This window comes from Lutra lutra, chromosome 11 (assembly GCF_902655055.1).
Source record: "Lutra lutra chromosome 11, mLutLut1.2, whole genome shotgun sequence".
Taxonomy (NCBI): domain Eukaryota; kingdom Metazoa; phylum Chordata; class Mammalia; order Carnivora; family Mustelidae; genus Lutra; species Lutra lutra.
Window position 1 is genome coordinate 61,755,735 of NC_062288.1, and position 14,141 is coordinate 61,769,875.

At 41.0% G+C, this 14,141-nt stretch overlaps 1 protein-coding gene across 3 annotated transcripts in view; it reads right to left on the bottom strand.

The window, feature by feature from the left end:
* Positions 1-14,141, bottom strand: part of SCRN1 (secernin 1) — a 67,733-nt gene that overhangs the window by 35,186 nt on the left and 18,406 nt on the right. For all 3 annotated transcript variants that reach the window (XM_047694185.1, XM_047694186.1, XM_047694184.1), the window contains exon 2: positions 2,847-3,006. In XM_047694185.1, coding sequence (XP_047550141.1) covers positions 2,847-3,005 — 159 coding nt within the window. In that variant the 5' untranslated portion in view covers position 3,006. The remainder of the gene's footprint in view (positions 1-2,846; positions 3,007-14,141) is intronic.

Consider the following 14,141-nt stretch of genomic DNA (forward strand, 5'->3'; position numbering starts at 1 on the left):
CTTCTATAGCTCAGCCCTGGAGGTCACATGGCATCACTTCCACCAGGCTACGCTGGTCAGAGCAAACGTAAGCACTCACCAAAGTTCATGACCCTCACCAAGGTTCATGACCCTCACCCTCCCCACAGAGGCATGTTCATCACACTGTACGAAGTGCATGTAGGATGGGATTTGGTGCAGCTATCTTTGGGAAATTAAATCTGCCCACGGGAAAATCAAAGTGTTGTTTCAGTGGGTATGACTCTTTGAGAAAAAGGAACATTGAGGGAAGATAGACAGGGGAAGTCAAAATAACTCAGACCTGCAAACTTCATCTATGCCCAGTGCACTCGGCTCCAGGAAGGGAGAAACATTCAAATCCACGCAACATGGACATGGAAACATGAATGAATGAAAACCCATTTAAAAACTAGTGTGATTGGGCACATGGGTGGCTCAGTGGGTTAAAGCCTCTGCCTTTGACTCAGGTCATGATCCCAGGGTCCTGGGATCAAGCCCCGCATGGGGTTCTCTGCTCAGTGGGGAGTCTGCTTCTCCCTCTCCCTCTGCCTGCTGCTCCCCCTGCTTGTGCTCTCTCTCTCTCTCTCAAATAAATAAATAAATAAAATCTTTAAAAAATATATTTAGGCATTGCAACATTTAATAAATAAAATAAAACCTAGCACGATCACCGGAAAACCTAGCACTCTTCTCTGCCTATACGAAAGAAAAGTCCGGAAGTTTAGGGGCTTGGACCTGTTAGTGGCACAGCACAAGAGGAGAGCGGTTCTGAGAAAGTCCTGTGAGAGACAGGCTGTCACTGCCCCAACCGCACACAATCCACACCCCAAGTCATGCTCCGTGCTGCCAGCCGCATAGCCGCGTCCCCGCCTCTGCTCCATCCACCTAACACAGCCACTCCTTACAGAGTTCTGTTGCTCTCTGGTGCTGCTTAGTTGCCTTTAAAGGTTTGAAACAGTTAAAAAGATTCAGATAGGAAAATAAAACACACATTGATGAATACCCTTTTAAAACCTAGCACAGGGGCGCCTGGGTGGCTCAGTGGGTTAAGCCACTGCCTTCGGCTCAGGTCATGATCTCAGAGTCCTGGGATCGAGCCCCGCATGGGGCTCTCTGCTCGGCAGGGAGCCTGCTTCCTCCTCTCTCTCTGCCTGCCTCTCTGCCTACTTGTGATCTCTCTGTCAAATAAATAAATAAAAATCTTTAAAAAAAAAAAAAAAGAAAACCTAGCACAATTACCAGAAAAAAATCAGTTTATCTTGAACGCATAGAACACCAATGAGTAGAGGTTTACGTCTGTAGAAAGAGCTCGTTAATTTACCTGCCCCCAGTTTTTTTCTCTACATTCTTCATCCTTTAACAAACAACAACCATTGAAACACACACACACAAATGAATACGCCATAACCAAGAAGTTTATTCTATGAATGCAAAGATAGTTCAATTTATCAGATAAACTGAAAGAAAAAAAATCCAGTGATTATCTCCATATCACTGGTGGGGGGCAGCGTTCAACAAAATTTAACACCTATCCTTGAGGGTTTTTTTAACCACTAAAAATAAAAATTGACATATATTTGTTAACACAATAAAACTATGTAAAGCTCAGTCCTAAAGCCAATGTCTGAGTGACTAGAGAATCACTAGAGGCTGCCCCACTCAGGCCAGGAACAAGACAAAGAAAACCACTACTGCCACTAAATATTAACACTGAATCCAAGCTATCAGGCAATCAGATAAGAAACCAGACATGTAAGAACAGTCAGACTGCCTCTGTTTGTAGGCATTGATAACAATAAACCTGGAAAACCCAAGAGAATCAATAATAAAAGCTGACACAACCAATGAAAGAATTTAGCAAAGTAGCAGACTTTAAAATTGACATCAGGCATGGTAAGTTTGACGGTACACTCAAAGAATACGGAGAAACAGGCATTGTTCCATCGCTAGCAGAAATGTGGAAGGACACCACCTGGGTGAGCAAGTCAGATAAAGTCCAAAAAAATTACACACTTACTTACTCTGTGACCCAACAATCCCACTTTAGGTACCTATCCCAGTGAAGGACCGACAAAGACAGATTTTTAAGCACTCAAAATAGGAATTGATGGATAATCTTCTACCATGATACAATACATAAACCAAGACCAGATATTGTGACCGATATACCAGGCTATCAGCCCCTCCAAAATACAACAACATATCTGCAATAACAAAAGACTAGAAAAACCACCCAGATGTCCAGCAACCTGGGACTTAACCATGATACATCCATACAATGGAACGTTCTGGACAGCTCTAAGTGAGGAATGAGGAATAGGACCTCTATTTACCACATGGGGTGATCTCTAAGATATGTTTTTTAAGGTGAAAAAAGAAAAGTGGAGAAAAGCGTACACGGCACACTACCATTCATCCAAGAAAGAAAACCATATGGGATAAAGGGGTATGTGTGTGTATGTGTGTGTGTAGTTTCTTACATACACAGGTAATTTTTAAAATGGAAGGACAAACCAAAAAAACTTTCAAGAAAAAGGAAAAAAGTAAGTAGAGTAAATGAGACAAAGAAAGATACCAGACTTCTATGAATATACCTTATTTTATACTTTTGACTTTGGAACCATGTAAATATTTTACTTACTTGTAAAAGAAGGGCTAGAGCCACGAATGTAGTATTAGTCCCCGTGTGATCCTGTTTTTAAGGCCACGAACAAACTTGCGTGGGATCAGGAATCTACAGACCGACATGGCAGTTCTGACCAGTAAGCCCAGTTAAGGAAAGGTGCGCTGAGCCAAGCCGGAGGAAGGGAATGAGCGCCAATGAGAGACTGTAACACGGGACTTACCTCAACTTTGCTCCCGGGTTCATGATCAGCAGCCGAGAAATACATAACCTCCTGTACTTCATCCCTGGGCCGAGCTGAATTTTTCCCAAACACCACCAGCCCGTCCTTAGCACGTGGTGGGAAGGCCACAAAACAGTAACTCGGAGGAGCGACAGCCATCCTGCAAAGAGAGAGAATGCCAGGGACGGCCTGGAAGCAGTTGTGACGTAGAACATTCCAGGAGTGAGTTCTTCAAACACATTGCATCAGAGAAAATAGTTTTCACATTGAACTGTGTGCAGCTCGCTCATTTAAGGGATCCCAGCTGGCACATGAAGTTGGGCGCCCGCAGTAGAATTAACACAGCCATCGAGACCAGATAGTGTTTAGTACTCCATGGGATTAAACAAGCTCAGATTTGCAACAAGGTGCAGTCAGGGACAGCCAAAAGCACAACGACGTAAGAGAAAGGAAAGGAGGTTATTATTCCCCGCAGAAAACACAAACAGACTGCAATCTGTCACAGTAATGGAAAAATAAATAACTACACTTGTAACATTGCCCAATGCAAGTGTCTTGGATCTAGAGTTGTGTGGCTTGCACCTAATGGATTTTGGGGTTGTGATGAGGAAATGGGTCTAGAGAGAAAGTGACAGATACGCCCCCTATTTTATATATTTTTACTCCACCTCAACGACATGATGCTCAGGGATCTCTTGATTCTCCTCCAACCTCTCCAGTGCTGCTGGGCTGGCTTGTTCTCTTTGACCTGGCCAACAAGCTTCCTCACTGCTTTATTCCTCTCTCATTTCATGCTCCTTTCTCTCTGGGAAAGCTCATCCATGCCCACTGGTCACTCACATGCCCGGGACCTCCACAGTCAATCCCAACCATTCTTTCCTTGAGCTCCAGACCCAGAGACCCAAATGCCTTCCTGATTACCCAAAGCTGATTTCTTTTTCTTCCCAAACATCCGAAATTCAAAAACTATCCTTATCATCTGCTTCTCTGTTACCTAGCATATCACCAAATTCCACCTGTAGACTTGATCTTCTAAATCCCTTTGGAAACTCACCACTTCTCCCCATCTCAGCTACCACCACTCTGCACCAGCCCACCATGTCTAGCCTGGATCCCCATAATAGTCTCTTAAGGGGTTACTGCATAACCTCTATTATTCCTCCTCCAAAACATTGGCACACAGCAGCCAAAGTGATCTTTTTAAAAGAAAATTTGACCATGTCAGTCTTATCACTATGCTTAAAATCCTTCAGAGGTTTCCCACAGTTATTAAAATAAAGACCAAAATCTGATCAAGCTTGTGCCTCCTCCCCAGACTCACCTCCTGCCACTCACCACTCACCATTCTGCTCTCTCAACACCAGCACCGAGGCCTTTTTCCAGCCCCTCTGATCCTCTCAGGGCCTTTGCACATGCTTCACTCCTCTCTCTGAGCACTCCTCCTTTTGTTCCCTATACCAAAACCACTTTTTCTAGTTAACTTCCACTCCCTCACGTACCAGCTCAAATGTCAGTGGAATTTATGTCACTGTACCGTATGCGTTCATAGAATTCCACCTTTCTCGTTTATAGCAAATCTTAATCTGAAATACTTACGTAATTATTTTATTACCAACAATCAATGATTGGTCTTTCCCCCCCGAAGTCTAAGTTATATGAAGTGGGGGGCCATGTCTCTTTTGTACACCACTCTAAACCCAGCTGTATGCAAGGTCTTCTGCAGGGCAAATTTTCAAAAAATAATAAACAAGTGCGCTTTTCTTCTTTCTTAAAACTGAACCCAACCATGCCTCTGTATCCGGCTAGAATGCCCTCCCATTAGTCTGTGCATATCCTTCAGGGTCTGATTCAAAATCCCTTTCTTTCAGGACGCCTTCTATAAAGGATTCTGTCATTTTCTCAGTGTCCATATGCCCTAAAGCATCCAATTTGTTCTGGGATGATATGTATTTATTGCTAGTAAATGTACTGCTTCAAATGTTTCAAGTAAAGATCCCTGAGGGCAGGGCCCAGACCACCCAACTAAGCAGCCCCTTTCTCAACCTCCTATTATGGGCACTCAACAAACATTATCTTTTAAACTCTCATATTTGTGTCACCCATTATCCGACTTAGGTGTATTTTATTTTACGATCCCAAAATATGAGTCAGAAGGAAAGCAACGTCCTCAGCAAAGACCCTTGGAATTCAAAACTCAGCCGCACCATCCACTACTGTGTGACCTCGAGCAAGTCACTTCACCTCTCTGGGCCTAAGTTTTCTCTTCTGCAAATGTCTGGCCCCAGCCCATAAGTTTATCATCAGATGACATGATGCTTGAGAACAGATTTGGCAAACTGTGGAGGCTGCATGAGTGTAAGATATTTTATTTGGGTTTTGATTGTTCAAACAGAGCAGCATCTCAACATTTCTACAGGGCAGGCCAACCAAAACCATCTCACTCATAACTGGAGCAGCTATCGAGTCACAGAGTCAGTCACTTTCTGAGTTTGGAACCTTCTTTGTGAGAGACCCTATTGCTATGTCTGCATCCAGGCTGTTTCACATTAGTCTGTCCCTGTGTACACGTGTACACACACACACACACACACACACACACACACACTGTGCAGGGCAGGCCCCTCTGAGGGTACTGAGAAGCATGGGAGCTCAGAGCTCTGAAAATCATTCCCCTCCTAGTGCAGAAAAATCTCCCCCCGCCCCTTTGTGAGAAAGAAAAGGCAGGAAGATAAAGAAACTCCAGTTCCTTCTCCCTTGATCCTTTCCTAGTTCAACAAAAACGCCATTATCTTCAGACTTGAGGGGTAGGCAGCAATCAACCAAGACTTTGTATGTGTAAGAAAGACCTAGAATAATTGTAAGATAAAATGCATTAATAGTGCGTTCCCAGAATTTGAGGGTGGGAAGAATTGCTAGCTGAGCCAAATAAAGTGAAAACCCAGATGAGAAGATGGAGAAAGGGTACATTTACCTGTGTTTGTCTGCCTCCCATGCGTGATAAGACCTCCCTTCCTTCTCCATCACTGGGTCATTTCAAAAGAGCTGGTGTCTCATCTATGAGCAGAACCTTACCTTATTGGCCCTTAAAAATAGTAGCAATCCACTCTGCATTTATGAGCACCTATTCTATTCTTCAGCCAGGACATCTGCTTGGTTAGCAAGTCATAGGAATCACGTGATCATGATCTGGATGTAGGCAACAGAAGCCCAGGGGTATGTGGGCCCAGAGAGGCTGGCTTTTCCACTACATCTGGTGAAAGACCAGGAATACCAGAAGGGAACAGAATTTTAATGTCTATTTCATTTTATTTTATTTTTAAGATTTTATTTATCTATCTGACAGAGATCACAAGTAGGCAGAGAGGCAGGCAGAGAGAGAGGAAGGAAGCAGAGCTGAGCAGAGAGCCCAATGTGGGCTCTGAGGACCCTGAGATCATGACCTGAGCTGAAGGCAGAGGCCTTAACCACTGAGCCACCCAGGTGCCCCTATTTTTTTTTAATGCTAAAGGAACCAGCAAACTGTGTAACACATCCAGCAGCAAACTAGCCAAGAACAATTGTGCATTTTTCCTGGATCACCATTCTACACACTGACTAGCCTCAGAGATGACTTAGCTGGATCCTCTTCCACTCTTTAGAGCAGTGACTCCCAAAGAACTTTCTACCTTGATGGAAATGTTCGAATGTTCAATATCCACTGTCCAGTGTGGTGGCCATTAGCTCCATACAGCTATTAAAGTACAGTTAGTGTAACTGAGGAACTAAATTTTTATTACAAACATTAACTAGTTTAAACTTAAATAGCCACACCCAGGAAGCAGGAATATAATATGAACAGTGGTAGCCTGACCATTTAATTCTTTCTGATTTTTTCATATTTTCCTTTAATTTCCAATTTCTCTACAAGTATTTATACTTAACACAAACACAAAAATGATTTTTCAAAAGTAAACCCAGTGGTTAGTACCAATTCGGGAATTTTATTTTATTATTTTTTCAAAGATATATTTATTTATTTGGCAGAGAGGATGGGCAGAGTGAGAGGGAGAGACAGAATCCTCAAACAGACTCCCCGGCTGAGATCATGACCTTAGCCAAAATCAAGAGTCAGACAACCAACTGGGCCAGCCAGACCCTGGAATTTTATTTTAAAGAAAACACTTTCGCTCTACTTCTATGTCTTGATACATCTAAAGTTTCAAAACTGGCAAATTCTTACGATTTACAGTTACGATATCATTTGTTATTGAGGTATAACTGACATACATCATATTAGCTTCAAGTGCACAACATAACAATTCAGTATTGACCACACTGGTCAAGGAATGTTTTTGCTTGTGATCAGAACTTTTCAGATCTACTCCCTTAGCAATTTCAAATACGCAATACAGTATTATTAACTTTAGTCACCATGCTGTACCTGACATCCCCAGGACTTTTTAAAATTATTTTTATTAACATATAATGTAATATTTGCCCCAGGGGTACGGGTCTGTGAATTGTCAGGCTTACACATTTCACAGCACTCACCATAGCACATACCCTCCCCAATGTCCATGACCCAATCACCCTCTCCTTACCCCCACTTATTTTGTAACTGGAAGTTTGTGCCTTTTGGCCACCTTCAGCCATTATGCCCATCCCCCAACTCCCAAGGATGAAATTTTTTTATTCAGCATTATTTACAGTTATTCTCTGATACTTTCTTCTATTTTTTTCTACCACCTGCCTAATTCAGAGTTGTTCAAGGAGTACATAAATTTTCCTTCAAGGCCTCTTAATAGCACTATCTCCTCTGTTAAGGTAAAAAGAAAAATAGGCCCTTCAGGAAGTAAATCCTCCCCTGACCCTGAGATGAAATGCTTCTGAAAGTTATTTAGGGAAACTGCTTTTTGTTTCTGTTATTGTCAAAATACTAGTTAACATACCAGATAGTTACACTACAAAAGAAAAAAAAAATCAGACAAATTGGCTCATCTATATATTTTATAAAGCATACATTTGGAAATGTTTGTTTACAAGGTTTTTATAAATTATTAAATTCTTCATGCATGACACAAGAAAATAAGACTTTTTTCCTCCTTTTCCCTCAGTAACCTTATATAGTATTATGATGTGATACTCTCCTCCACAAAGAAAAGTAAACTAAAATTCAATGAACTCCCAATCGCACATGCTAAATAGAAACTTACTGCGTGAAAAAGTGCTCATCGTTTATATTTAGCTTTGGAAAACAGTCTGCCATTTGATAATGGACTTTTCTATCATAATACTCTCTACTTAAACCAGCATTAAAATGAGTAGACAGAACTCACTCAGAAGTAAAGCCATGATGGCTTTTTAAAAAACTTGCTTGTTTTAGAGTGTCTGGGTGGCTCAGTCAGTTAACCATGTGCCTTCAGCTCAGGACATGATCCAGGGTCCTGGGCCCCAGCTCAGAGGGTGGGCCTGCTTCTCCCACTCCCTCTGCTCGTGCTCCCTCCTGCACTCTCTCTCTCTGTCAAATAAATAAAATGTTAAGCAAAACAAAAAACAAAAACTTGCTTGTTTTGAGATGCAATTTGTAAACCATTTTCTGAGTCATGGGGACCTGAGGAGGGGATGGGGAACAGCATTACAAACCAGGCCTGAAATGGAACCTAAGTGTATTTAAAGCTGTGTTTTCTAAACAGCATGTTGTGGCCCTTTTGAGGGTTATGAAATCAATTTAGTGGATAAGATCAGCGTTTTTTAAATAGGCAAGCATTCTTTTTTAAGATTTTTTTTTTAATTTTTTTATTTTTTCAGCATAACAGTATTCATTATTTTTGCACCACACCCAGTGCTCCATGCAATCTGTGCCCTCTACAATACCCATCACCTGGTGCCCCCAACCTCCCACCCCCCACCCCTTCAAAATTCTCAGATCATTTTTCAGAGTCCATAGTCTCTCATGGTTCACCTCCCCTTCCAATTTCCCTCAACTCCCTTCTCCTCTCCATCTCCCCTTGTCCTCCATGCTATTTGTTATGCTCCACAAATAAGTGAAACCATATGATAATTGACTCTCTCTGCTTGACTTATTTCACTCAGCATAATCTCTTCCAGTCCCGTCCATGTTGCTACAAAACTTGGGTATTCATCCTTTCTTTTTTCTTTTCTTTTTTTTTTTTTTTTTTTTTACAGCTTTATAAACATATATTTTTATCCCCAGGGGTACAGGTCTGCAAATCGCCAGGTTTACACACTTCACAGCACTCACCATAGCACATACCCTCCCCAATATCCATAACCCCACCCCCCTCTCCCAACTCCCTCCCCCCATCAACCCTCAGTTTGTTTTGTGAGATTAAGAGTCACTTATGGTTTGTCTCCCTCCCAATCCCATCTTGTTTCATTTACTCTTCTCCTACCCCCTTAACCCCCCATGTTGCATCTCCTCTCCCTCATATCAGGGAGATCATATGATAGTTGTCTTTCTCCGATTGACTTATTTCGCTAAGCATGATACCCTCTAGTTCCATCCACGTCGTCGCAAATGGCAAGATTTCATTTCTTTTGATGGCTGCATAGTATTCCATTGTGTATATAGACCACATCTTCTTTATCCATTCGTCTGTAGATGGACATCTAGGGTCTTTCCATAGTTTGGCTATTGTAGACATTGCTGCTCTAAACATTCGGGTGCACGTGCCCCTTCGGATCACTACGTTTGTATCTTTAGGGTAAATACCCAGCAGTGCAATTGCTGGGTCATAGGGTAGTTCTATTTTCAACTTTTTGAGGAACCTCCATGCTGTTTTCCAGAGTGGTTGCACCAGCTTGCATTCCCACCAACAGTGTAGGAGGGTTCCCCTTTCTCCGCATCCTCGCCAGCATCTGTCATTTCCTGACTTGTTAATTTTAGCCATTCTGACTGGTGTGAGGTGATATCTCATGGTGGTTTTGATTTGTATTTCCCTGATGCCGAGTGATGTGGAGCACTTTTTCATGTGTCTGTTGGCCATCTGGATGTCTTCTTTGCAGAAATGTCTGTTCATGTCCTCTGCCCATTTCTTGATTGGATTATTTGTTCTTTGGGTGTTGAGTTTGCTAAGTTCTTTATAGATTTTGGACACTAGCCCTTTATCTGATATGTCATTTGCAAATATCTTCTCCCATTCTGTCAGTTGTCTTTTGGTTTTGTTCACTGTTTCCTTTGCTGTGCAAAAGCTTTTGATCTTGATAAAATCCCAATCGTTCATTTTTGCCCTTGCTTCCCTTGCCTTTGGCGATGTTCCTAGGAAGATGTTGCTGCGGCTGAGGTCGAAGAGGTTTTTGCCTGTGTTATCCTCAAGGATTTTGATGGATTCCTTTCTCACATTGAGATCCTTCATCCATTTTGAGTCTATTTTCGTGTGTGGTGTAAGGAAATGATCCAATTTCATTTTTCTGCATGTGGCTGTCCAATTTTCCCAACACCATTTGTTGAAGAGGCTGTCTTTGTTCCATTGGACATTCTTTCCTGCTTTGTCGAAGATGAGTTGACCATAGAGTTGAGGGTCTATTTCTGGGCTCTCTATTCTGTTCCATTGATCTATGTGTCTGTTTTTGTGCCAGTACCATGCTGTCTTGATGATGACAGCTTTGTAATAGAGCTTGAAGTCCGGAATTGTGATGCCACCAACTTTGGCTTTCTTTTTCAATATTCCTTTGGCTATTCGAGGTCTTTTCTGGTTCCATATAAATTTTAGGATTATTTGTTCCATTTCTTTGAAAAAAATGGATAGGAATTGCATTGAATGTGTAGATTGCTTTAGGTAGCATAGACATTTTCACAATATTTATTCTTCCAATCCAGGAGCATGGAACATTTTTCCATTTCTTTGTGTCTTCCTCAATTTCTTTCATGAGTACTTTATAGTTTTCTGTGTATAGATTCTTAGTCTCTTTGGTTAGGTTTATTCCTAGGTATCTTATAGTTTTGGGTGCAATTGTAAATGGGATGGACTCCTTAATTTCTCTTTCTTCTGTCTTGTTGTTGGTGTAGAGAAATGCAACTGATTTCTGTGCACTGATTTTATATCCTGACACTTTACTGAATTCCTGTACAAGTTCTAGCAGTTTTGGAGTGGAGTCTTTTGGGTTTTCCACATATAGTATCATATCATCTGCAAAGAGTGATAGTTTGACTTCTTCTTTGCCGATTTGGATGCCTTTAATTTCCTTTTGTTGTCTGATTGCTGAGGCTAGGACTTCTAGTACTATGTTGAATAGCAGTGGTGATAACGGACATCCCTTCCGTGTTCCTGACCTTAGCGGAAAAGCTTTCAGTTTTTCTCCATTGAGAATGATATTTGCGGTGGGTTTTTCATAGATGGCTTTGATAATATCGAGGTATGTGCCCTCTATCCCTACACTTTGAAGAGTTTTGATCAGGAAGGGATGCTGTACTTTGTCAAATGCTTTTTCAGCATCTATGGAGAGTATCATATGGTTCTTGTTCTTTCTTTTATTAATGTGTTGTATCACATTGATTGATTTGCGGATGTTGAACCAACCTTGCAGCCCTGGAATAAATCCCACTTGGTCGTGGTGAATAATCCTTTTAATGTACTGTTGAATCCTATTGGCTAGTATTTTGGCGAGAATTTTTGCATCTGTGTTCATCAAGGATATTGGTCTGTAGTTCTCTTTTTTGATGGGATCCTTATCTGGTTTTGGGATCAAGGTGATGCTGGCCTCATAAAATGAGTTTGGAAGTTTTCCTTCTATTTCTATTTTTTGGAACAGTTTCAGGAGAATAGGAATTAGTTCTTCTTTAAATGTTTGGTAGAATTCCCCCGGGAAGCCATCTGGCCCTGGGCTTTTGTTTGTTTGGAGATTTTTGATGACTGTTTCAATCTCCTTACTGCTTATGGGTCTGTTCAGGCTTTCCATTTCTTCCTGGTTCAGTTGTGGTAGTTTAGATGTCTCTAGGAATGCATCCATTTCTTCCAGATTGTCAAATTTGTTGGCGTAGAGTTGCTCATAGTATGTTCTTATAATTGTCTGTATTTCTTTGGTGTTCGTTGTGATCTCTCCTCTTTCATTCATGATTTTATTTATTTGGGTCCTTTCTCTTTTCTTTTTGATAAGTCTGGCCAGGGGTTTATCAATCTTATTAATTCTTTCAAAGAACCAGCTCCTAGTTTCGTTGATTTGTTCTATTGTTTTTTTGGTTTCTATTTCATTGATTTCTGCTCTGATCTTTATGATTTCTCTTCTCCTGCTGGGTTTAGGGTTTCTTTCTTGTTCTTTCTCCAGCTCCTTTAGGTGTAGAGTTAGGTTGTGTACCTGAGACCTTTCTTGTTTCATGAGAAAGGCTTGTACCGCTATATATTTTCCTCTCAGGACTGCCTTTGTTGTGTCCCACAGATTCTGAACCGTTGTGTTTTCATTATCATTTGTTTCCATGAATTTTTCCAATTCTTCTTTAATTTCCTGGTTGACCCATTCATTCTTTAGAAGGATGCTGTTTAGTCTCCATGTATTTGGGTTCTTTCCAAATTTCCTCTTGTTATTGAGTTCTAGCTTTAGAGCATTGTGGTCTGAAAATATGCAGGGAATGATCCCAATCTTTTGATACCGGTTGAGACTTGATTTAGGACCAAGAATGTGATCTATTCTGGAGAATGTTCCATGTGCACTAGAGAAGAATGTGTATTCTGTTGCTTTGGGATGAAATGTTCTGAATATATCTGTGATGTCCATCTGGTCCAGTGTGTCATTTAAGGCCTTGATTTCCTTGTTGATCTTTTGCTTGGATGATCTGTCCATTTCAGTGAGGGGAGTGTTAAAATCCCCTACTATGATTGTATTCTTGTCGATGTGTTTCTTTGATTTTGTTATTAATTGGTTTATATAGTTGGCTGCTCCCACATTAGGGGCATAGATATTTAAAATTGTTAGATCTTCTTGTTGGACAGTTCCTTTGAGTATGATATAGTGTCCTTCCTCATCTCTTATTATAGTCTTTGGCTTAAAATCTAATTGATCTGATATAAGGATTGCCACTCCTGCTTTCTTCTGATGTCCATTAGCATGGTAAATTCTTTTCCACCCCCTCACTTTAAACCTGGAGGTGTCTTCGGGTTTAAGATGAGTTTCTTGTAGGCAACATATAGATGGGTTTTGTTTTTTGATCCATTCTGATACCCTGTGTCTTTTGATTGGGGCATTTAGCCCATTCACATTCAGGGTAAGTATTGACAGATATGAATTTAGTGCCATTGTATTGCCTGTAAGGTGACTGTTATTGTATATTGTCTCTGTTTCTTTCTGATCTACTACTTTTAGGGTCTCTCTTTGCTTAGAGGACCCCTTTCAATATTTCCTGTAGAGCTGGTTTGGTATTTGCAAATTCTTTCAGTTTTTGTTTGTCCTGGAAGCTTTTAATCTCTCCTTCTATTTTCAATGATAGCCTAGCTGGATATAGTATTCTTGGCTGCATGTTTTTCTCACTTAGTACTCTGAATATATCATGCCAGCTCTTTCTGGCCTGCCAGGTCTCTGTGGATAAGTCTGCTGCCAATCGAATATTTTTACCATTGTACGTTACAGACTTCTTTTCCCGGGCTGCTTTCAGGATCTTTTCTTTGTCACTGAGACTTGTCAATTTTACTATTAGGTGACGGGGTGTGGACCTATTCTTATTGATTTTGAGGGGGGTTCTCTGAATCTCCTGGATTTTGATGCTTGTTCCCTTTGCCATATTGGGGAAATTCACTCCAATAACTCTCTCCAATATACCTTCTGCTCCCCTCTCTGTTTCCTCTTCTTCTGGAATCCCAATTATTCTAATGTTGTTTCGTCTTATGGTGTCACTTATCTCTCGAATTCTCCCCTCGTGGTCCAGTAGCTGTTTGTCCCTCTTTTGCTCAGCTTCTTTATTCTCTGTCATTTGGTCTTCTATATCGCTAATTCTTTCTTCTGCCTCATTTATCCTAGCAGTGAGAGCCTCCATTTTTGATTGCACCTCATTAATAGCTTTTTTTATTTCAACTTGGTTAGATTTTAGTTCTTTTATTTCTCCAGAGAAGGCTTTTATAGCTCCCATGCCTTTTTCAAGCCCAGCTAGAACCTTGAGAATCGTCATTCTGAACTCTATATCTGACATATTACCAATGTCTGTATTGATTAGGTCCCTAGCCTTTGGTACTGCCTCTTGTTCTTTTTTTTTGTTGTGAATTTTTCCGCCTTGTCATTTTGTCCAGATAAGAGTTTATGAAGCAGCAAGTAAAATACTAAAAGGGTGGCAACAACCCCAGGAAAATATGCTTTAGCCAAATCAGAAGA